Source organism: Vombatus ursinus, unplaced genomic scaffold, assembly GCF_900497805.2.
Source record: "Vombatus ursinus unplaced genomic scaffold, bare-nosed wombat genome assembly UNPS02014798.1, whole genome shotgun sequence".
Taxonomy (NCBI): Eukaryota; Metazoa; Chordata; class Mammalia; order Diprotodontia; family Vombatidae; genus Vombatus; species Vombatus ursinus.
In genome coordinates, this window is record NW_020954576.1 from 86,365,643 (window position 1) to 86,390,394 (window position 24,752).

A 24,752-nucleotide genomic window follows, 5' to 3' on the forward strand; every position below is an offset into this window, starting at 1 on the left:
GGTATAAGTAAAGTGCTTTGCAAGCTTTAAAACACAAAATAAATGTTATTGTTCTATTATTATTAGAATGGGGCCAGAGGTGATCTAGCAAACACAGTATGTCCATTGTCTCTATGCTTTCAAGGAAAACTTTGGGATTCCTTAGAACATGATTTGACAAACTATGGCTAAAAGTTCAATTGTATCATATTTTGCCATTTTATTATATCTTAAAGCTATGGTCCTGTACTTGTCATATTTCACTGGTATCTTACCTATCGTGCAATAAAGATTGGATCCTAATAGATTCTTTGATTCCAATATACAAAGCCAAATTGCACCCTGCTTTTCTGTTGTTTCCTCAGAACCTTAGTGAGAAGAAAGATACCATGCTTTAAATTCCTTTTCTACCTTGTCAATTAACCCTTTTGTTCCTTTTGAAAGGTGCCTTATGCCTGGGACATAACAGCTTTTTTTGACATTACTCAGCTTTTTCTTTCGTGTTAACATATCACATCAGTAATATAAACATACAATAGCAAGTAGTTAAAATGATTTTTAGAGGGTGACTGCTATTTGATGATCAGGATATTCAGTGTCTAACAGGTGTATTTTTGATTCTTCATTGTTTTGAGTGTCAGGCAAGAAAGAGTTAAAAAAAAAAAGGTAGAGTTCTAGGACCCAGAAGAATTTGTAGCAATGGAGGGGAGGAAACTGTGATTGAATTGTAGCTTGGGCTGTTCATAAGGAAGTTGCCTGTTTCCTGGTAGCTGGTTTTAAGCTTCACGTGCATCTACCAAAAAAAAAAAAAAAGGTATTTCTCATTGAGAGTTATAATAATTTATCTAGAATCTTTGCCAACTGTCAGCATTAGGGGAAGAATTAGGAGCCAAAAAGGAGCTGTCAGTTACAGACTGTGTTTTGTTAGCCAGATCAACCCCTTTTTTTCTCAACAAATAAACCAAGATTTGATTGTTTTGGGAAAAGGTGGGGAAAAGAGGGTCAAATTTTTCGTGATAACAACTAAGTTATTTATTTTATTTAGGACTAAAGAATGCACTAGAGGCCAAAGTGAAGATTGTTGATTATTTGCAGCCTAACAATGAATGCTTTAAGGCATCTATTCATGAGAAGTAGTATTTTCCCTTCTCGTTGTTTCTTCTAATTGTGTAGTTGATATTATTTTCACAGATTGTTCAACTGGTGGTGGGAAAGGAAAGGAAAATGATTAACATATTTTCTTTGGAAGAAATAACAATTTTATACACTTGTGGGAAGGTAGCTAAGTCTTAGGTGAGGACTGGTAAGGCCTAAATGATTAATGAGTTCAAAGGTAATGAATACCTGTCAAAGTTAACAATACAGTAAAGGAAACTGGTCTACCTTTAACAAATAGAAATGTTGAGTAACATAAGGACAAAACAGCAGCACACATTTAAAAATTCCGAGTGTTGCAGACCAAAGTGTGTTGCAAATTAGAGATTGGAAGAATTCTTTTGTATTCAAACGAGACTCTTAGGTTTGTGTGAACCAAACTGGGAAGGCAAATCACATTCGTGCACTTTTTCCTGTTTTCCGTTTTTAAATAGTTTCTAAATTAGTAATAGTTATAACATCTGTTCTAAGCATTGTGCCATACATGTTGTAAACTGTAAAAGAGAAAGGAGAGGCTGTTGATTGTATTTGAAATTGAAATAAAGTGAAAACAAACAGAGCTGTACAGCTTTCCTATCTTGTTTGTCCTTAAGAGGACTTTCAAGCACTTCATGTTTTATCATTTTCACAGTTCTATGTCGAATACAGAAAATGCTTTGTAAATACGGTGAGGTGGAGTGGTAGGATCATTTGATTTGGAATAAGGGGTATTTCCTACATGTGGGCCACATTATCACTCTGGGCCTCATTTTTTTCATCTATAGAATAAACTTGACTTTGAAGGTTCCTTCTAGCTCTAAATTGTATGATCCTGTGACTTTAAAGCACTGTTTAAACATGAACTATCAAGAGCATTATTAATAACTGTCCTTATTTTATTGCTGGAAAAACTAAGACACCAGGAAGTTAATTCTCCTTGTGGAAGGACAAGAACTCAGTTCTGCAGTCATTCTCAATTCTGTTCTGTGTCTGCTTCATTGTAATGTTAGGGTCAAGAGAAGTTGAAGAGAGAATAATGAGGCTTAAATTAGAGGATTCAATTCAGTAAACATATATTATTAAGTTTGTATGTGTGTGTGTGTCTCTGTGTCTGTGTGTAGGGGGCGGAGTGTGTGCAGGAATGATTTGTCCAAACTTTACCTTGGATTTCTCCCTGCCTTGCAGCTAATCAGAGTTTTTTTTGAAAGACATAGATACTTACTCCTGGAAGCTGTTTATTTCTTTCTTCTGGGCCATCACCTAATTGTCCCTCCTGTGACTCTCTAATGGGAAAAACCACGTAATTTCCCCAAAGACTTTGACTTCTCTTTAGTTTTCATATTGTTATTTTCCTTTGCCTGGCTATAGATAAGGGGGAAGAAAAGCATCATGGTGTGCTATGGAAGGAGTTCTGACTTTAGAGTCAGAAGACTTAGTGTTGAATCCTGTATCTGTATGCTTTCTGGCTGTGTGGTCTTGGACAAATCAATTAGTTTTTCTGAATTTAATTTTCCATATCCAAAATGAGTAGATTGGGTTATATGACCTGTGAGGCTACTCTTAGCTATGGAGCTCTATTCCTATCTATGATCTATGCATCCTCTTAAAAGCAAATCGCTGTTAAATTCTGTACCTTAACCTTAAATTCCCAGTATCTAATGTATTGTAGAGGGATAAAGTAGGACAGCTAAGTGATGCAGTGGATAGAGTGCCAGGCCTGGATCCAGGAAGACTTATCTTCCTGAGTTCAAATCCAGCCTCAGATACTTATTAGCTGTGTGATCCTGAGCAAGTCACTTAACACTGTTTGCCTCAGTTCTTCATCTGTAAAATGGGATGGAAAAGGAAATGGCAAACCACTCCAGTATCTTTGCTAAGAGTCATGAAGACTTAGTCACAACTAAAATGACTGAACAGTAATAACCTAGGGACAAAATAGATTAATGAATACATTGCTGAATTCAGCATCAGAAAGATTGGTTCCAATCCCTCCTCTATCACACTTATTAGCTGTGGGAGCCCAGACAAGTCACTTAAATTCTTTGGGCCTTTCGTAACTTACTAGACTGCATCTATCTCATACAATTCCCTAGAACTTTTCTACTAAATCACACAGGAAGATGTCTTTATTGGTAGAAGGAGTTATAGTCTGGGAATTTGGTGTGCTTAAGAAATTGCAGGTCATTTATATCTACTGTAGGTATTATCCCAGTGTAAAATCCATATTGAAATATATTTTCACTAGCTGTGTGACCTTGGGCAAGTCACTTAACCCTGATTGCCTCACTAAAAATATATCTACATATATATATATATATAGATATATTTTCTTGTAAAATCATGATTTCTTTTAAAAACACAAACAGCAAGTAAGTAAACCTTGAAAGATGTATTAGATTCCAAAGCAGCAGTAACTTGACTTTGAGAAAAACTTTGTTAGTCAACCTCCACTAAAGTCTCATTTGAGCGCCTCATCCTGGCATGGAGGTAGATCTGGATTTGAAAGCACAAATTCTGGCACATCTCCTAAGTGGAAAATGCTTCAATTCCAGGCCCTGAAATGGATTGAGTTGTCTGTTATCTAAAAACCAGCCTCCCTAAATTGGAAGTTCATCAAGGTCTATCACTTAATACAAGGGGAACCTTGAGCAAATACTCCCTTAACTTAACCTCCTTTCATGTTAGCTTCCTCATCTTTCAAAGAAGGAAACTGAATAGATGATCTCTAATATCCCTCCTACCTGTAAAATCTGATAATCCTATAATTACCAGAAGGTTGAAAACCAAGTAATAAGCTTTCTTTGGCCCAGGCTTCCTTAGAGACTCAGGTAAAGTTTTGCTCTTCTGCAGGAAGCCTTTCTCAGTCCCCTTAATGCTAATGCCTTCCTTCTGAGAGTGCCTCCAATTTATCCTGATTATATCTCATTTTAGACTTGAGGCTCCTTGACAGCAGGGACCAAGAGTTGCTTCACTTTGAATCCTCCATTAATTAGCGCAGTGCCTGGCATCTAATAGGCACTTAATAAATACTTGTAGACTTGACTAGCAACTCAGGAGCTCAATGAACTACTAAGGCACTGAAAGATTATCATCTTTACATGAAAATCAGACTGATGTAAAAGTCTGAAAGAAAAAGTACAAGTGAGTTGAGTAAAAAACTAAATGGCTTGGATTCATTTGGGAACTACTAAAGTTATATACATGTGCTAGTAGATAGATAATCTTTTTGTTGTAAAACACTGGGGATAATGGGTTTCTGCCAGAACTTATACTGTATGTAATTCAATTCTACACCTTCATGCAGATATTGGAATAAGTGAAATTGGAAGTTTATATTGCCTCTGTGTATTAACAGGAAGCTTTTCTTGACTTCTTTTCAGTGTTAATCATGGCTTCCAGTCCAGCTGTCTTGATTCGTTTGGTTGCTTCAGCATATTCTATTGCTCAGAAAGCTGGAATGATAGTCAGAAGTGTGATGGCTGGGGGTGATCTTGGAATCGTGGAGAAGGTACTAAGTTACATCTCATTTCTTCTTAATTTTGTGTTCACTTTGCTCCAGCTAAGTAATCAATTCTGACAATTTAGTAGTCAAAAATAACATGTTTTTTATTAGGAATGTGTAACAGCTTTGTGTCTCATATATGAGGCAGTAATAGTAGCTAGAGTGCATTGTTTCCAAAGCACTTTACATATACTCTACCATTTGATCTTCATTGAAGGAACAGTTGAAAGTCTTACACTTTATATGTGGCTTGCTTAAGTTTTAGTTGTGAACAGTGTTCAAACACTGTACCTTTATTCAAACCCTGCTTCTGACGCTCACTACCTTTTCAGTCATGGACACGTAACCTTCTTGCATCTCAGTGTCCTTACCCATAAAATGAAGAGGTTGGGCTAGTTGGCCTATAAGATCCATTCCAGCTCTAGATAGATGATCCCACCATTCTTAGAGCCCTGCCTTCGACTTAGACCACTCGCCCTTGTGATTGTCACTAGCCCTCATTAATATATTTCAAACCCTATTTTATAGCTAATATTTTGTTATTTCTCATATAATCCTTGTTAAATGTGACCATTCTAATAAAATGTGACAGTTACCAAGTACTTGTCCATCTCTGATTGGTCCTCAGAGTCCCTTGATGATGCAGTATAATCCATAGTCCCCTTACTGTATTTTTCTTTCTAATACAATAGTTACAAATTGGGACAATAATTACAGTAGCAGTTAGTTACAAGAACTATCTCTGTGCATGTATTTCAACTTTTAAAATATTCTTATATTTCCTTCATCTATATTTAGTCTTAATAATATTATACTGTTTCAGTCTGAGAGGTTGAGCCACCTCAAAGACTGGAGTACAGGACAGGGTCGTCTAGATTGAATTCACAGACTCAAGCATTCTTCAAATTAAGGTGGTAAAAAGTTTATTGTTACGCTTTTCAGTGGGCAAGCATTCTTAAGGAACCTGTGAGAGACTGAGAATAGAGCTAAGGTTTATATGGAAAAGGGCATGAGAAAAGAATGCCAGGGATACTGATTAGGTAATCTAAAGGTCCAGGTGTCTTTGGGAGCTGTGGATGGGAAAGTGTAGGGAGTATACCAGAGAAGGAGGGAGATGTCAGAGGCATGGGTCTTGGGAGTCTGGCAGGAGGAAGAGTCCTTGGGCCAGCCAAGGACAAAATTCCTTGGGCCAGCCAAGACACACACCCCCCCATCCTAATTAGAGAATGCTCTGCAACAAGGGAAAGCTTTCTCGCAAGACAGGAGCTTACTAAGGAAATGGGACGCTTCCAATGATCTGAGGGCTGGGGCCTGAGCAGCCCAGCACTCTCTCACCCAGCTTTGTGTAGCTGCACCAGGAAGAGATAAGGGTGTTGCTGGGGTGCGTGCATGAGTAATTGCTAGGCATAGTGTCCTTGGGCTGAGGAGTGATTGTCAGAGACAATGTTTCTGAGACTAGGGAGAAATTGGGGTCCAAGTACAAGCACATGCACCCAAGTACTCCATCAATACCATTAAGCACAAATGTATAGAAACTGGTTTTTTGCCTTTATTTGTATCCCTGACTTAGCACAGTGCCTGGCATATAGTAAGCACTTAATGAATGCTAGTTGACTTACTGACCTAATAGAGGAAGGCACCACTAAAGCATTGCTGTGACTCTAATAAATATACCCTTTCCTTAAACTACAGTAAACTTTGTTGAGTACTGTATCATACCTTTGTCTGTGTAAGCAAATTTTGGAATGTAGGTTAATATTTAACGTTTTATCGATGTGGAAGAGAGATACCAAATGTATAAATTTATAGTTACAGATTCTGCTAATAGCCAAACCACTCTTCTGTTGTCAGATTGGACCATAGTAACTCAGTTCAATTAGGTAATATTTTAAAGAGTAACTTACTTCTAACAAGGGCCACTGACTCAAAGGGAAAAATATCAACTGAGGGTAATGCAGAAACAAAAAAAAAATATAAAAATACTTGTGTTATGTTTTGAAAAATGAATTTATATTTAAAATGTAAAACATTAACATCATCCACTTTTAAATTTTAAAATAGGAAGCCAGACTATTAAAAATGCATGAAAATAAAACTTAAATTGAATGGGAATAGAATTTCCAATGGCAGTTTATAGGGGAAAATGATCAAGAAATGTTATTCAACTTGGTACTTTTGAAGTGTGGTCACAAAAGGCTTTATTCCAGTGATTTAAAGAGATGTACTCTGTGCTATGTGAGTCTTCCTGCTTATTGTAGTCACCAATTAATTTGCTGTGCTGCAAAAGCAAAGCAGTCTCCCTGCTAGAAGAGACCAAAAAAAGAATGGACTTGAGAATCAGCCTTCTGTGGTCAAAGTTATTAGAGAGGAAATAAGAAATATTCTAAGAAGGAGGCAGAAAATAAAATTACACAAAGAGGGCAATTGATACTAGTGTCCAGAGGCTTGTGAATAAGAAAAGGTAACACAGATGGAAGAGAGGTAAAGAAAGAAGAGAAAAAAACAAAAGAGAAGAGAGAAGAAACTGAACTATTTGAAGTATGCTCTAGGTATAACATTCAGTGTGCAGAGGGTGATTTAGAACTTATTGAAGAAGGCAGTTAGGTAACAGTTATTTTTGAAGTACTTGCTATGTACTAGGCAGGCTTGTGCTAAGTGCTGGGGATACAAAGAAAGGCAAAAAACACTGTCCCTGATCTCCAGGAGCTCATATGCTAGTGAGGGAGATAACATGCAAATAACTATGTACACATATGGTATGTGTATGTAATACATGTGATATGTGTGTATTGATATATTTTCATATTTCTCTTTATCATGTATTATATATGTTTATGGAGAGAGAGAGAGAGAAGAAAAGAGGGAGGGAGGGAGAATGAATTATAAAATGGAAGGAAGTCTCAGAGGTAAGGGGAGTCAGGGGAGGGGTTGTCTAGGAAAGGGTCCTGTATAAAGTAGGATTTGTAGGATTCAAGCCGAGTCTTGAAGGAAGCTAGGGAGCCTAGGAGTCAGAGATGAGGAGAGAAGCATTCCAGCCATTGTGTCCAGTGAAAAGACATTTGGGAAATGTCTGTGTGTGTCTGTGTGTGTGTGTGTGTGTGTGTGTGTGTGTGTGTGTGTGTGTGTGAGGAACTGTACATAGTTGGATTGTAGAGAGCATAGGGGAAGAAAGGGGTATCAGGGGTAGGGAACTTGGGCCTCAAGGCCACATATGGCCCTCTAGGTCCTCAATTAAAGCCAGTTCAAAGGGCCAAACTTGAGGAGGAATGGGAAGGCTGGAAGGGGCCTGGTCATGAAGGGCTTCAAATGTCAAATAGAGGATTTTCTGTTTGATCCAGGAGGTAATAAGGAAACACTGGAATTTATTGAGTAGAGGAGTGACATGGTGAGACCTGTGCTTGAAAAAAAATCACTGACAGTTGACTGGTGGGGAGAAACTTGAGTCAGGGAGACCAGTTAACACTCTGTTGTAGGATTCTGGGCATGAGGCTATGAGGCCTATACAAGGGCAGTAGCTCTCCACTCCACAAGAGTGGAGAAAAGGCAACATATATGAGAGATGTTAAGGTAAAACAATAAGATTTGGCAACAGAATGATTGGATATGTGGGATGAATGTGAAAACTATAATGGAAAATTATAAGAAGATCCAGGAGCTGGGGGGGGGGGGGGCGGGGCGGAGATGGCAGGGGACAACACCCACTGTTAGAGGAGGAAGATCCAGCAAAGAAAAATCAAAAGAGTGGTCAAGCAGATATGAGGAGAACCAGCAGAAGTCAGTGTCATGAAAACCTAGAGAGGTGAGAGTATACAGGAGGAGAGGAAAGAAGGGTATCACCACTCCTTATCCAAGTTCTTACCCCCTCAATCTGAACTGCCCAAGCACTGAAAGGATTCCACCCTTGACTTTGAAAATCTCTCTAAATTTTTTCACTTAATGATTAACAAATGCCTGCCTGGTCATACCCTCCACATCCTGGTGATTCTGAACTCCTACAGATCATCATCCATACTCTACTTCATGTCCTGTGTTGCCTGATGCCCTATTCCTGGTTCCCATCCCTTGCAAGCTGGAGATACAGATAAGAAAAAGAAAAAACATTCCCTGCACTCGAGGAGCTTACTGTCTAATGGGGGAAGTCAGTTACACAAAAGGAGGCTGAAAAAGGGAGGGGGCCCTAGAGAGTAGAATAGGCTTCCTTGTAGATACTAAGTTTCCCATCACTAGAAAGTTCAAGCCAACATTGGTTGACACCAGGAATACTGTAGAAAGGATTTCAGTATTGGGAATAGATGTTTGATTAGATTATATCTCAGTTCCTTTGAACTCCCAAGATGCTTTGAATCCTACTATGAAACAAAAGGAGATGGGGTAGGAAAATTGGGGATGGTCCAAGTAGAGAGAAATTATGGGAATTTGTAGGGTCATTTCAAAGATAGAAACAGTATGCACTACTACAGGATATAGACTAAAAACTGCTCACAGTGGAGGTAACTTTTTCACAATAATTTTCATCCTTTTTTGTAGACATCCTCAGTAGATCTACAAACCAAAGCTGACCGATTGGTGCAGATGAGTATATGTTCTTCACTGGCACAGAAGTTCCCCAAACTAACAATAATAGGAGAAGAGGTAAAAGTTTTCTAGTGACAAAATTTGCTTTGTCTTTGTTGATTTTAAATTTAATTACTGTCATTTAAAAATTTAACTAGTTATAATACTTAATAAGAAGGTATCTTGGATGCACATTGTTTTAAAGGCAATGATTTCCAAACTTCATATAAGAAATGCTTGCCTTTCTTACAAAACAAAACCATTTTTCACAAAATAAACCAATGCATTACCTGTATCTCATATTTTATTAAAATAAAATTAAAATATGTTAACAATTTTATAGCAATGAACAAATCTCAAAAACCTAAAAATGGATATTTTATTTAAATAACCTAAAATGATTATATTAGTAACCATAATGTTATTATTGTGATGAGTGGACTTGTTTTTTGGTGCAATTTCTCAAAAATATAGTGTCATTGATATTGTTACTCATTCTTTTTTGGGGGTCAGCTAGGCGGCAGTATGGCCCGGAGTCAGGAAGACCAGAGTTCAAATGCAGCCTCATCCACTTACTAGCAATATGACCCTGAGCATGTCACTTAACTTGTTTACCTCAGTTTGGGAGGTAAATGGGAATGATAATAGCGCCTTAACCTCCCAGGGTTGTGAAGATCAAATAAGATAATTGGAAAGCACAGTACATGGTACATAGTAAGCCGTATTGTAAATGTTGACTATTTTTTAGTTTTACACAAATAAGACCTTATTAACGTCAGCAAAACTGGCATTATTTGATTTGATAAACTACAGAGCTCTTTATTTGCCGAGAGCCCGAACATTAAGATTTTCTGGTGCACTAGAGTGTTTTAATGCATCACTCAGGCTGCTGGGGCAGCGCAGCCAGGGAGTCAGAGAAGGACACGTGACCGGCGGACAGCTCCAGGCGGGACTTGCATGCACTCTACCCTCCGCCCGCGAGGGGGCTGCAGTCTGGCTGCCCCTCTTCTGCTGCTTCCCCGCCCCGCCTCGGGAGAGCTGCATCCGGGGCTTCCGGACGTTGTACGCGCCGTCCCTCTCTTCCCTCCCCGCCTCGCTCGGGTCTGCCGCTTCTCAGGCTGTAGACTTCTGCTCCTTTCACCGCAGGCTGCTGGGGCGCTGGTGGCCATGTCAGCGGCAGGGACGGTTGCAGGCCGCGGCCTGAAAGCGGCGGCTCCCTACCTGCCCCCCGCCGGGGACGGGCAGGGCAGCCGGGGGAGCTTCCTGGGCCCCCGTCCCCCGGCCGCGGTGGAGGCCATGGCCCGGCAGCTGCGGGGCTTGGACAGGGACTTGTTCCGGCAGCTGCTGAAGGTGGTGGTGAGCGCCCTGCAGGGCGAGGACTGCCGGGAGGCCACGCGGCGTCTCGTGGACTCGTCGCCGTTGTCGGAGGCGCAGCTCGGCGCCGTGGTCGCGGGCATGTACGCGCTGCTTCGGGAGGCCCTGCGGCTGCCGGCGTCCGCCCTCAAGCCCGACGCCTTCAGGGAAGACCTGCAGCAGCTCCAGGTGCCCGACGAGTTTGTGACGGATTTCGCCAACGTGGTCTTCGGCGGCCGGCGCCCCGACCTGGACGGCCTGGCGCGCGAGCGGGGCGCCCGGCTGCCCACGGTGGCGGACTTCAGGTGGAGGGTGGACGTGGCCATCTCCACCAGCTCGCTGGCCCGCTCCCTGCAGCCGTCCATCCTGATGCAGCTGAAGCTCTCGGACGGGAAGGCGCATCGGTTTGAAGTGCCTGTAGCCAAGTTTCAAGAACTAAGGTACAACGTTGCCTTGATCCTGAAGGAAATGAATGACCTAGAAAAGAGGTGCATTCTTAAAATCCAGGACTGACGCCCGCCGCCTGTGATTAAGTTCGGCGACTCCCCAAGAAGCCCCCTCTTAATACAGACAGAACCCGGAATCATGAAGCATAATGTCTCTCAACATTGTATCATTTCTCTTACTGTACTGTAAATATTTTTCAATTAAATATTGGTTGAGAAAAACAACCTTAAGTGAGGGTTTTTTCCTCAAAAAAAAATCCTTAAGAAGATGACCGTTTATGTTTAAAATGTTTTGTATGATTCATAAGGAAACACTTTAACTAATAAAGACTGGAGACTTTCTAAGAAAAAAGATGAACCATCACAGGACTGGTGTATATCAGCTGTTCTTATTCCGATGAAGAGCCAGTGTGTCACAATTGCCTTCTGTGAATGGGCTTTTGTAGACTAGTTAAGTGATTAATAAGTATGTCTATTTCTAGTTCATTTTCAGGGCAGTTATCTTAAAAATTGGAAAACATGAAAATATTTTGTAAATTTATAGTTCTAAATTTTTCAAAAGAGCAGGGACTTCATCTCTTGATCAGCATATTAACTTGACCTGGCATTAATTTATTTGGGGTTCTAAGTTTTTTATAGCATTCCACCAAGTATAAAAGCTTCAGGAAAAAAAATTTGTGAGATGGATTTGCTTCATCTTTATTATTTTACTGCACCCCCCCCCCCCAAGCCCCAAGAACAGAAATTGCTCAAACAACCTTAAGAGTGTTTCCTCATGACAAAGCCAGACAGTTTCACAGGACTATAGAATGGAGGTCCTCGAACTTTTTTGGTTCCAGGACTCCAGTACACTCTTAAAATTATTAAAGACTTCCATAGAGATTTTGTTAATATAGATTATCGATATTTATGGGATTAGAAATTAAAACTAAAAATTTAAATATTAACAGTAAAATCATTACATGTTAACATTTTCACGAAAAATAACATCTGAAAATTAAGTGAAGAATGGTATTATTTTACATATTTTTTCAAATCTCTTTAGTGTCTGGTTTAATGCAAGACAACTGGAGTCTCATCTGCTTCTGCATTCAACCTATTGTGTTATATTGTTTTAGTTGGAAGTTTATGAAGAAAATCACACAGGTGTGTAGTTGGAAAAGAGGAGTGTTTTAAAAGGTAAAAATATCTTAGTGTTACTGTGAAAATAGTTTTAACCAAGTGGACTCCCTGAAAGGGTTTCAGTGACCCCCTGGGATCATGATCAAGACTGAGAACTACTGCTATACAAAAACCTTGTTCTTAACCTCTAAATTTTCTCATAATTTTGTAAAAAAAACAAGCCACTTTTTTTTTAAACAGACTGTTAGTCTTTTATTCTCATACTTGAAAAGGGAGCTACACCCTCATATTTCTCGGTACAAGTGATTATGAAACATGCAATATGTTCTGACTATGAGGAGAACAACTTTCAACTTTTACTTTTAGACTCAGGAAAGAGCCCATAATTTGCAGTGATAGGAAATGAATTTGATTCTTGGCCCTGCCACTTAATACTTGGCAGGAGGGTTGGATTAGATCACCTCTCGAGACCCTTTTTGCTAGACCATTGTTATATCCGGACATCAGTAGAGCTCCATTGGCATAGAATGCAGTACATTATCCCACACTATATCATTTTTTTTTAAATCTATCAGTTGGAAATTTTTTCTTGTGGCATTGTTATTATTAGGTTTGCAGGATAAGCAGATTTCCATAGCATTGGCTTCACCAATATATTGAATAGATAATCCATCTTTAATTATGCATGTTTCATCTACTTAAAATACAAAATTGAAAGATTTATGTTTCTCATTTGATTACTGAGGTGTTTAGAAATGAGAAGTTTCTTCCCACTCTAACGTGTGCAATCAGTGATCAAAAGATGAAATAATGTCTTTTGAAGGAGCCATATAGGGAGACAAGTACATATGCAAGTATATATGTAATATAAAAAAACCAAGTACTTACATATAGAGTAGTTTGGGATTGAAGGAACTAACATTTGTGAAAATCTGGAAGGGTGTCATTAGGTGGCACAATAGTACCCTGGGCCTGTAGTCAGGAAGACCTGAGTTTAAATCCTACCTCTAATACTGAGGGCCCCGGGGCAAGTCACCTAACCTTTGTGGGCCTCAGTTTCCTCATCTGTAAAATAGATAAGAGTATCTGTTTCAGAGTTATGAATCTACATGAGATAGTATTTGTAAAGCACTTAGTATGGTGTGTATTATGGCATATAGTAGGTGTTTCATCTTTTTTTGGTATGTATATACATGTATTTACATATGTACATATATAAACATTCATAAATCAAATATATCCCACAAATTTCTTTAAAAATAACATTTTGCTATGAAATTAAATGAAGATTTTAATTTAACTTACACATTTTCAATAAAATGAGACAATGGATATTATAAGTTCTTTATAATTAGAAGTTGCTAAAAGACAGATTCTGCACATATTTATACATTGCATTTCATTTAGTTATTATGACTGACCATATCCGAGATTATTCTGGTAGCAGTGGTAGTCACCACTCCTATTTTGTGCTTATCTTTATCAACAGTAACTTAGCTCAAGGCTTGTGTGACATTGACCTTTAAAAGCATCACAAAGCAGCATTCTACCAACTATCTTTCAGAAAGTCCCTTATGAGAGCGACTATAAAAATGATTCTGGAAAAAGGAAATTTTCCTTGAAAGGAGTCATAGCAGGGTAGACATGGCTGGTCTCGTTAATAACTTGCTAATATTCTGTTTTTCTTTTAAAAATTTTTACTATTTATTTTTATCATTCTGTTTTAAAAATTTTGAGTTCCAAATTCTTTCCCTCCCTGTTACACATCCCTCAACCACTGAGGTGTGCAATATATCAATTATAATGTGGAATGAATTGGCAATATATATTTCCATATTAGCCATATTGCCAAAAAAAAAAAAAAAGAAAGAAAACTATACTTCTACTTGTACTCAGAGTTTATCAGTTCTTTCTCTGGAGGTAGATGGCATTTCTCACGAATTCTTTGCAATAGTCTTAGATCATTATATGTATCAGAGTAACTAAGTCTTTCACAGTTGACCATCATTACAATAGTGCTGTTACTGTGTGCAATGGTCTGGTTCTGCTCACTTCACTTTGCATCAGTTCGTAAAAGTCTTGCCATGTTTCTTCCAAAACCAAACCCCTTGTCGTTTCTTGTTTCTTTTTTCTTTTTACTTAATAGTATTTTATTTATTCCAATTACATGTAAAGATAGTTTTCAGCATTCAATTTTGTATGATTTTGAGTTCCAAATTTTTCTCCTTTCCTTCCTCCCTCTCCAAGACAGCAAGAATCTGATATAGGTTATTCATGTACAATCATGTTAAACATTTCCACATTAGTCATGCTGTGAAAGAAGAATCAGAATAAAAGGGAAAAACCAGGAGATAAGTGTTGCATCTTGAAGGAAGGAAGGGATTTTGTGGACACAGAACTTTTAAGAGTATGTTCCAGGCACAAGAAACAGCAAATGGACTGCAAATGAAGTCAAATTTGTTTTGTGCATAATTTGTCCATTTCATTCATATCAAAATCATAAAATGATACCAAATTTCTCCTATTTTTTTTACACTTAGCGATTTTATAATCACTGACATACTGTGTAAGCAGTTCTTTCGCTGTCACAGACATCGTTTTTTTAAATATTTTTCTCTACTAAGAATATTGATTTTCTCTGGAAAAATTTTCTTGTCTTGCCGAAATGTTGCACAGCTATACTTTCAAGCTATTTTAACTAATTAGGTTTTATATTATTTGAAGCTAAAGTATTAATCATTCAAACCCAGTGCTCTTTCCATCAGCAACAGTTCTTGTGAATCTTTATGATAAATACAGTGAATCATGTATTCTGGATTTGGGCTTGTTGCTTTTTTCCCCTTCATTTCTTTACTTAATTTAAATTTTTAAGCTATCACCATTATTAAATTTTCTGCTATTTTCATGGGTTTTTGTTTTAAAACAGTTGCTTTCCATCATGAAGGGATATTGTTTTATTTGTACAAAAATTAAAGACAGCAAAATATGTAAGACACTTAAATTTGTTGCAAATTTCAAACCATTCAGACCAACTATAATTCTTAAGTTTTTTTTTCAACTTTTTAATTGCAGAATTATTTGGAAACCAACTTATATCATAGTTAAAATGATGTTAAAATATAATAGATATTATAGTACTTTTAACTTGCACAAAAGATGGTTTAATTTCAAATTTAAACAGGTATTCAAATACCACTAGCAGCTTATAATGGTGATAGATTATACTGAGGTCAGTTTTCAACACCAACTCAAATTTGACTTTGTGCATGGTATGTTAAAGAATTGCCACTTTTCATTTATTGCTAATTAAAGAATATTTTCTATAATCTGTATTTTCTTTGATTTGAACTTTTTCAGTTTTTAAAAGTGGATTACTTGTGTGGTAATTATACAAAAAAATTAAATAATTTTGGTCAATGCTTCACCCCCACACCCAGGTTTTGCATCACTGCAGAGGGGCATACCTCCACACTTTGAAAAACTTTACAGTTAGGCATAGTATTTTAAAGTATCATATATTTAGAACTGAAGCAAACTCAGTTCAACCTCCTTATTTTACAGATGAGGAAACAGACCCAGGGACGTTTAGTGACTTACCTAAGGTCATGTAGGCAGTAAATAACAAGAAATGGGACTTGAACTCAGGCCCTCTGGCTCCAAATGTAGAACTCTTTATATTCACCATACTTGCTTCTAACTTATTATAGGGAAAATGTGGCATTATGAAGTACTACATTTATTTAAATTCTATCACAGAAGTATCCCTTGACTGAAGCCACAGAAACTGGCAACCTGTATCACTCCCTGTCCTTTACCCTGCTACGTGGTCTTATACAGGGTTCGGTGATAGAGGTGCCTGCCTCTAAAGAGAGTTGCACTCTAATATTCCTTGATTTGATAATAACCCCCCACCATTGCCATTCCTGTAACAAATTTACTTTTAGGTCTAAGGTTTCAGAAAGTAGGGAATGAAAGAGGAAGGGAAGAGTTCTGTCAAAGAAAAAAATATTGTACTCTGTTATAGGCACAAGCTTTTCTGAAATAATTTTCATTAATTTGACTATTTTAAATTCAAACCATATTATTCAGGGAGAAATGTCCAAACTGCCAGAATCCCTTATGCTCCCAAATATCTTTCAATACATTTTGAGGTAACATAGGATTCTTGAACAGGGACATTTCATATAATAAAACAGTCACACAGTTCAGGGCTAACATTTTGTTTCATCAGATAGAACAATAATTACTTTTGGTCCTTGTCCTTGAAGAACCAGTTTCTTAATTCTTCCGTGACTATTCCTTCCAAGGATTCTTCTTTTCAGCTTATTAGAAATGAACTCAAGGTCTTTTAGTCTGATGATTACCCTATTTTGATTAAATTGAATCGCTTAAGGGCTCTTGCCCTGTCTGTAGCCATATCAACTACTTTATCTTAAGAAGTCATGTTGTAATTGCCTATTTATGTAGTGTGTTTTGTGGTTCAGTCTTTTTCAGTCTTGTCTGACTCTTTGTGACCCCATTTGAGGTTTTCTTGACAGACACAGGAGTGGTTTGTCATTCTCTTCTCCAGCTCTTTTTACAGATAAAGAACTGAGGCAAACAGGGTTCAGTGACTTGCCCAGGGTCACACAGCTAGTCAGTGTCTGAAGCCAGATTTTAACTCAGGAAATTGAGTCTTCCTGACTCCAGGACTAGTACTCTATCCAGTGTGCTACCTGGCTGTCCTGTGTCTCATGTTATATGCTCCCAATTAAACATAAGCTTCTGAAGAACAGGAACTATTTAACTTTTGTTTTTGTGATCCCAGTACCTAGCGCTGTGCTTTTCATATAGTGGGTGTTTAATATTTGTTGGATTGGATTGGACAGTAGAAAGGATAGAATATCCAGTCGTAGATTTATTTATATTGGTTTTGGGAAGATTACATCTTTTTTTTCCTTAATTTATTTTTCTAAAGGTTTTACTTAAACAACTGGAGATAGCTGGGTGAAAGATTAGAACCCTGGGCTTGGAGTCAGGAAGACCTGAATTCAAATATGGCCTCAGACACTAGCTGTGTGACCCTGGGCAAGTCACTTAGCCTTGTCTGCCTCAGTTTCCTGGATTGTAAAATGGGAATAATAGCACCTATTTCACAAAGTTGTTGTGAGGTTTAAATGAAATAACATTTGTAAAGCACGTAGCATAGTGCCTAGTATATAGTGGGCACTTAATCAATGCTTGTTTCCTCCTTCCTTTCTTCTCTCCCTCCTTCCTTCTTTTCCTTCCTTCCTTGCTTCCTTCTTTCCTGTATTTGAGAGAATGAAATTGGCACTTTTATTTTTTTGGTGAGGCAGTTGGGGTTAAGTGACTTGCCCAGGGTCACACAGCTAGTAAGTGTCAAGTGTCTGAGGCCAGATTTGAACTCAGGTCCTCCTGACTCCAAGGCCAGAGCTCTATCCACTGCACCACCTAGCTGCCCAAAATTGGCACATTTTAACTTGCTATAATGAACCAGATGTTCCTTATTTGTTATAATACCAGATTTATTTGGGGTTTTTGGGCGGAAGGAGTAATCCATGCCCCAAATGGTAGGCTGAGTAGAAGTATTAAAACCTATGAAACTGTATTCCCAGTGATGTTGATGCATAGTACAATTTCTATATAGTGATATTTTCTTTCAGTGTACTTTGTTTTGATTTAGGATCTGCCTGTTCAAGAGGTAGACCAAGAGCTGATTGAAGATGGTCAATGGGAGGAAATTCTGAAGAAACCATGTCCCACACAATACAGTGCTATCAAAGAGGAAGATGTAAGATTAATATTTATGATTAAATCAGTTTTAGATCAGAGTTTGCCTTCTAAGAAAAACATTAAAATAAGGTAACATTGTAGGTTTTAATAATATATAACCTTGTTTACATGTGTGGTGCTATTTTAAAAAAATCTGTTTATTCAACGTTTGTGAAAGATGACAGCAATGAAAATTAAGTTCCTTAAGAGCTGAGAAAGTATAATCAAAAGTCTTTGGGGGGGAAGGGGAAAAGAGTTACTTTTCTTTTTTAGTCAGGACTTGGAACTTCATCATTGTTGAGGGAATGCCTTTTACTGATAGGGATCTATGCAGACTGCGTAACTTAACAGTCTCAGATAATTGCTTGGCAGTAAATTGAAGTGACTGGTTTATGGTCACACAGCTAGCATATATCAGAGGCAGGATTTTAATTTGAGTCTTCCTGACTCCTTGTCTGGCCCTCTCTCCAAATAACAATAACATGTCAAGTCCCTGAAACCAGGAGTATTTTTGCAGGCAGATACAGTGCCATTACTTTCCTTTTTGTTTTTGATCCCTCTGAAAATGCCTGAAGCCATTTCTTCATTTAGAGAATTAAGATCAACAAAATAATTTTAGCTAACATTGTCCAAAGAGAGGATGAAGCACAGAAGCATCATAATAGCTTTTGTGTATTCACTTATGTTAAACCTATGACCAAAGATAAACACTGCACTTCTTTCTTTCTTCAAATTAAATCTGTTTATTCATTTGTTAAACACATATTCAGTACTGACTGTCTAGATAGTTTAGCTGAATGATATCAAACTCAAATAGAAATGCATCCTTGCTGGCCACATATTCACTCAGAAAACCACAAATTAACATTATTTGTTATGTAACATTATTATGTATTTTTATTTATTTTGTTAAACAATTCCCAATTACATTTAGTCCATTTGCATTGCAGTCTGGCCACACTTGGGAATTTCGTGAGTCACAAAGGGCTCTAAATTTGACACTTTTGTTGTTAGATATACAGTGGTAAATATGGCATGATCCCCAGCCTCAGATAAACTATATCCTTTTTAAAAAAATCTCTCCACTTCTGTCACTATTGGTAATAATTTCCAGTTTTCAGTGTCCACAATTGGATTTTTAAACTTTGGGGAGAAACGGTGATTTTGATTTATTGCCAACTTTATGAGCCATTCATTTTTCTGTTGTATATAAAAGATTTGGAGTGGCAGCATAATAAAGTAGATAGTACTTAGAGTCAGAAAATCAATGAATAAATCAACAAGCATTTATTGAGTGCCTATTAAGAATTGCCAGGAACTATATTGGGTGCTGGGTATATGACTACAAATAATAAAACAATCTCTACTTTTATCAAGCTAATATTGTAATGGAGGAGACAATAAATACATATAAATGTAGACACCATGGATAAAAAGTGATGAAATGTAAGTTCATACAAAATAGCTAACTTACCAGGGTAGTTCATCTTAAAGGAAAAAGAGGGAGTCTTTTTGAGATGGCAGTATTGAAGCAGTGCATAAGACATGTGAGATGTGCAGTGCAAAGACATGGATATTGGATGCGAGAGTGTTAAAGTGTGAGAAATAGAGAAAAAGCCAGTTTGGCTGGATCACATGGCAGGGGAGGGCAAGAGGGGGCCCCCCTGCTGGGGGAGGGCACAGAGTGGAGGAGTAATATACAATGTGGCTAGAAAGATGGGACCTCACTTCAGGTCTTGCCTCTGATAACATATTTACTGTGTGATAGACTAAGTGCAGTCTTTTTGTGTTTCTGCAAACTCTGTAAAACTAAAGTTGCAGACAAACTGCTAATTTGACTCTCTAAAGGAAGTTCCTATTCTAGGAATTTCCCGTACTGATGAAACACAGGTCAATACAAAATATGTGCATATAAAGTTACTGTATGGTGATGAGACTGATTTTTAAAAAAGAAATACATCAGAACTTGTCCATCCATTTAAATGTTGTTCCCATTAAAGGATCCATCTTTGTCTGCTATGTACAATGAGGCTACCATTGCTTGAAGTGTTTTTGGAGCTTCTGTTTTGAAATTGCCTCTCAGAGATCTGGTATATTCTTCTGAATAGAGAGAAATGTCTGCATTTTGAGGAGGAAATATTTTTTTGAAATATCCAAAAGTTATTGGAACCAAGTCTACTAAATAAGTTATCAAATTAGTAGAAGATTTTTGGTTTAAAGTTAAGGTTGAAGTATAAAATAACAAAATTGATTTTCTTGTATGGTTTACAAGCTAACTTAGGGTAATTCCTAAAAAGGAGTACCAATATGTTTTGAGTAATGTGTTGAGTGATGCTTGTTGAAATAAATATAGTATCCCATGATGACTATTTTGAAAGATGGTACTCATTTGGCTATAAAATAGGTCTGATTTTTTAAAAAGACAGATTCATTATTTTACAGTCGTGGTTTATACTCTTGAATTTGGTATGTTGTTAGGTTGAAACTCTCAGATTTGTACCTCAACTGTAAAACTTTTTCTATCCTCTTCTTTCCTTAATGCCTTTTAGAGCCTATTTCATATATGACACTATTCTTGTACAATGTACATGATTTTGTAGAATTATAGTAATTGAAGATTTTGTAGAATGATAGTAAAGCTTTGTTCATTTAGAATTACTTTTAATGTATTCTACAATATATCATAGCAATATTTTCCAGTGATTCAGTTAGGCTTTCTCCTCAGTGATTACAAGTTAGTGAGGCCTCATGAGACTGGTGAGTACTCTTAATGAGCCTTTTTACTATCATATCAGAAAAAGTATAACCTAGTTTCAATGAGAAGGAAAAAAAGTCATGTAATTTAATGTAGTGAGATTTGTACTTGTGATTTACTTCCTGAAATTGAATCTTTTCCTTGCTGTTTTTCAGCTTGTTGTGTGGGTTGATCCTCTGGATGGCACCAAGGAATACACTGAAGGTCAGCTTCTTATTTGTAGTTATATATGGCAAAGCTAATTTTATCACTTTAATACAAACAACTAACAGAGCCTATTTCTAGGTCCCTCATATGAAAGGCAAGTGTCATAGTCCATCTACCGTTCCTAAAACAGACACTGCATCCACGCTTTCCTCAACTGACCAACCTTTTCTGGGCTCCCTGGCCACTCTCAACACTATATTATCCTTGTTACTCCCTTCCAGATTATATCCCTACCCTGCACCTTACCTTCCATATTCTGAGGCAGCTGGTTACACAGTGGATAGAGTGCTGAACATGGAGACTGGAAGACCTGAATTAAAATCCAATCTCAAGGGACAGCTAGGTGGTGCAGTGTGGATAGAGCACTGGACCAGGAGTCAGGAGGGCTTGAGTTAATATCTGGCCTCAGACCAGACACTTGACACTTAGTAGCTGTGTGACCCTGGGCAAGTCACTTAACCCCAGTTGCCTCAATCAAAGAAAAAAATTTAAAATAAAATAAAATTCAATCTCAGACACTAGCTGTGTAACCCTGGGCAAGTCATTTAACCTTTGTCTGCCTCAGTTTCTTCATCTGTAAAATGGGGGTAATAATAGCACCTACTTACCAGGGTTGTTGTGAGGATAAAGTGAGATAATTGTAAAGTACTTTGCAATCCTTAAAGCACTATGTAAATGCTAGCTGTTTCTCACATCATACCTTACCCTATAAAGATGAGCTTTAGTTAAATAGCTTTTCTTTCCTTTCCAAAGTTCTCCTTAGTGTTTAAGAATCAGAAGAATTAAAGAACCAACAAAAAAAGCCAAAACTGGCATCCTACTAGAAAGAGACTGAAAGCCAGAGATTTGACTTGCATAGCATTCATATGTTTCCTATATTTTCATGTTTGAAGGACAGGGCACACATTATCTTTTGAATCATTTACTTGTTTCATGGCTAAAGCAAAACTTTTTTTGGGGGAGTCTTAGAAATCTCTGATAACTAAGTTCTATTATGTATGAGATATTATATTATATAAATGTGAGTCATTATTGTTACTATTGTTAATATCCAGACTTTTCTAATGGAAACACTAAGTGTACTTGAAGTAGCCATCAGATATGGAGAACTTATCTATATTAGTGAAAGGGATTGGTTGTTTGTCATTATTTATATACCAAAGTAACATATTATATAAAAATATGACATTTTTATATAATAAAAGTAAGTTATGGAGGGAAAGATATAAAACTTTAATAATGCAGGACAAAGACGTGATCCAGGGATAGAGTATGATACAAAGCATAAAGATGGTTTATAGCTGGTTTGACCAGAGATGTCAAACTCAGGGCAACCCATAAAATGAGTTCTATACTGACAGATAGAAATGTAATTGAGAAATGTTTAAAAAAAATAAAAATACAATATAAATACAACATAGATAATGTTACCTTGTGATTTTCAGTCTCCTTTTTTTTTTGAGGCAATTGGGGTTAAGTGACTTGCCCAGGGTCACACAGCTAGTGTCAAATGTCTAAGGCCAGTTTTGAACTTGGGTCCTCCTGACTCCAAGGCTGGAGCTTTATCCACTGTGCCATCTAGCTGTCCCCTAACTTGTGATTTTCTAAGTTAATATGTGGCCCCCAGTGATTTATTTATTGTTTGAGTTTGACACCGCCAATTTAGAGTATGGTGATAATGAGATTGAGTCTCGTTCTCCTCTAGACCAGTAAGAGAGTTTTGTTTCCTTCAGCCAACTGTATGAAATTTCATACATTTGGTCAAGAACAATTGAACATAGTTTAGCTTGATCTATATTACCATTACAGAGGTTAAGTCATTATCTGCCCTCAATACCTACACAGCTGCAAGGGATTAATGGAGGCTCAGACTGGTGCTTTGCATAAGACTAGCTCACAGGCTTTTGGATACTAAGCCCCAGATTCTGCTACCAATTGTGACAACTGCTTCCCTTGTAGTTGGATTTTTCCATTGCTGATCTCTTAGCTCCAGTTCTATGGCAGTGTTAGACAGTCCCCTGCTGGAGGAGTTTGTCTCATTGATTAGATAGACCTTTGAAGACCAGGTTCAGATAGTGCTAGTGATAGATCCAGTGGCCATCATTTCCCAGAGCAAAAGAAATCTCAAGCTAATGATTTATTGCACAAGATTAAGTTTAGAAGCCCGGAGGAGGAGACATTACCACCAGTTCCTGGCACTTTGCCATTCTAAGGTCCTGAACTTCCTAGTTAACACTGTCCTCACTTCTCTTCCTGTTTTATCCTTTTAATACTGGTTATTCAAGAAAAATGTATACTTTGGGCAAGAAGTAGTTGGACATGAGGAGACCCTCCAACTTCATTCTTCGTAATCTCCCTGTTTCCAGATCTCAATGGTATTGGAAATGCTGTACTCAGTTCGATTTAAAGAGCATTTATTAAGTGCCTAATCTGTACTAGGCTGTCTACCAGGTGCTTGGAATTCAGAAATGAAAAGTATATCCTTGCCCTTCAGGAGCTTCCAAGATAATGGGAGACATAAAATCTATACAAAAATAAACATGCTACAAGCTACACTATGAGAAGTGCGGAGGAGAAGTTCAGACAAAGTGAAATAAGAAATTTTAGAACAGTGACATCGGTTTCCTTGGAGAATCAAGAAAAGCTTCTTTAAAGAGCTGGTACTTGGCTAGGTCCTGAAAGAAGAAAAATAATTCGCCAAGTAAGGAGATATAGAGGGAATATGATCCAGTTGTGGATGATAGCTTGTGTGAATGTACCACCCTTCTTTTCTCCTAACCTACCATCATCACTCATTGTCCTTTGAAGTTCATGTTTGGGAATGGATAATAGAATGCAGAGCTAACAAACTCTTATCTTGCTTTTATTTTCTCTACTATGGAAAAGGGTTCTATAATCTTTGTTTAGATACTTCTAGTGTCAGAGAATCTAATACTGCCTAAAGAAGCTCATTCCACTTTTAAATAGCACCAGTTGTTGGGGAATTTTCCTTAAATTAAGCCTAAATCTGCCTAATTTCCACCTGTTGCATCTAGTTCTACCAATTTTGTGAAGGAAGGGTAGAACAAAAATACTTAATAGGTGTTGAAACCTGCAGGAAGTGACGAGATAGTAAAAATTTACCTCTCTGTAATAGTACTGAAAGAATTGGCAGATGTGATTGCTGAGCCACCATTAGTGGTCTTGTTTATGAAGAAGGGAAACAGTGGTCTCTTAGAGCCAGTATGGTTTCAGCAGGAATGGGTCATGCTAGTCTAGCATTATTTATTTTTTGATGAGGTTACTAATAACCTAAAAAAATCAAAGTTATGCCACAGAATAGCATATATTGGGGCAACTAGATGGTGTAATGAATGGAATGCTGGGCCTCTCGTCAGGAAGACATCCTCCTGAGTTCAGATCCCCCCTCAGATACTAGATGTATCACCCTAGGTGAGTCACTTAACCTTATTTGCCTCAGTTTCCTCATCTGCAAAATGAGCTAGAGAAGGAAATGGCAAACCACTTGGCATGTCTTTGCCAAGAAGAGCCCAATTAAGGTCACAAAGGGTCAGATACAGTTGAAATGACTGAACATCAAACAACAAGCATATATGGATTTCAAATGTAAGGCATTTGATAAAGGTTTCCATGTTACCCTTGGCAAGATGTAAATATGTCTACTGTATGTTAATAAAGTTAGTAGATTTGGCATTGGTTTAATGACTAGAATCAAAAAGTAGTGATTAATAGATGTTAGCCAGGGAGGATGTTTCTACTAGAGTACTTTAGAGATTGGTTCTTGGCCCTTGTGCCTTTTGACATTTTTAATCACAGAATTTAGATTCTACAAAGAGGTAACATGTGGATTGACCAGGGGATATCTTTAGCACTCAACACAGTTTCTGGCAAGTAAGTTCTTAGTAAGTAAATGCTTGTTGACCGACTG

General features: G+C 37.6%; 2 protein-coding genes across 4 annotated transcripts in view; both read left to right on the top strand.

Annotated features, from left to right (window-relative positions):
* The window catches only part of LOC114050017 (3'(2'),5'-bisphosphate nucleotidase 1), a 40,216-nt gene that overhangs the window by 1,207 nt on the left and 14,257 nt on the right, over window positions 1–24,752 (top strand). Inside the window, exons 1-5 of one of the 2 annotated variants that reach the window (XM_027871537.1) lie at window positions 709–793; window positions 4,494–4,621; window positions 9,143–9,247; window positions 17,774–17,881; window positions 20,773–20,821. In XM_027871537.1, coding sequence (XP_027727338.1) covers window positions 4,502–4,621; window positions 9,143–9,247; window positions 17,774–17,881; window positions 20,773–20,821 — 382 coding nt within the window. In that variant the 5' untranslated portion in view covers window positions 709–793; window positions 4,494–4,501. Of the gene's footprint in view, window positions 1–708; window positions 794–4,493; window positions 4,622–9,142; window positions 9,248–17,773; window positions 17,882–20,772; window positions 20,822–24,752 lie in introns of those variants that run through there. The other variant, XM_027871536.1, reaches the window with a different exon arrangement.
* LOC114050018 (COMM domain-containing protein 5-like) lies at window positions 9,874–12,827 on the top strand. 2 transcript variants are annotated; one of them, XM_027871538.1, is made up of 2 exons: window positions 9,874–11,434; window positions 12,014–12,827. In XM_027871538.1, the coding sequence occupies exon 1, from the start codon at window positions 10,127–10,129 to the stop codon at window positions 11,033–11,035; it is 909 nt and encodes a 302-aa protein (XP_027727339.1). In that variant the 5' UTR covers window positions 9,874–10,126; the 3' UTR covers window positions 11,036–11,434; window positions 12,014–12,827. The 2 variants fall into 2 exon arrangements, with proteins under 2 accessions (XP_027727339.1, XP_027727340.1); XM_027871539.1 differs by having other exon boundaries at window positions 12,087–12,827.

Excerpts from the sequence above, each read along its gene's own strand:
- LOC114050018 (XM_027871538.1), top strand. The coding sequence starts at position 10,127 with ATGCACTCTACCCTCCGCCCGCGAGGGGGCTGCAGTCTGGCTGCCCCT.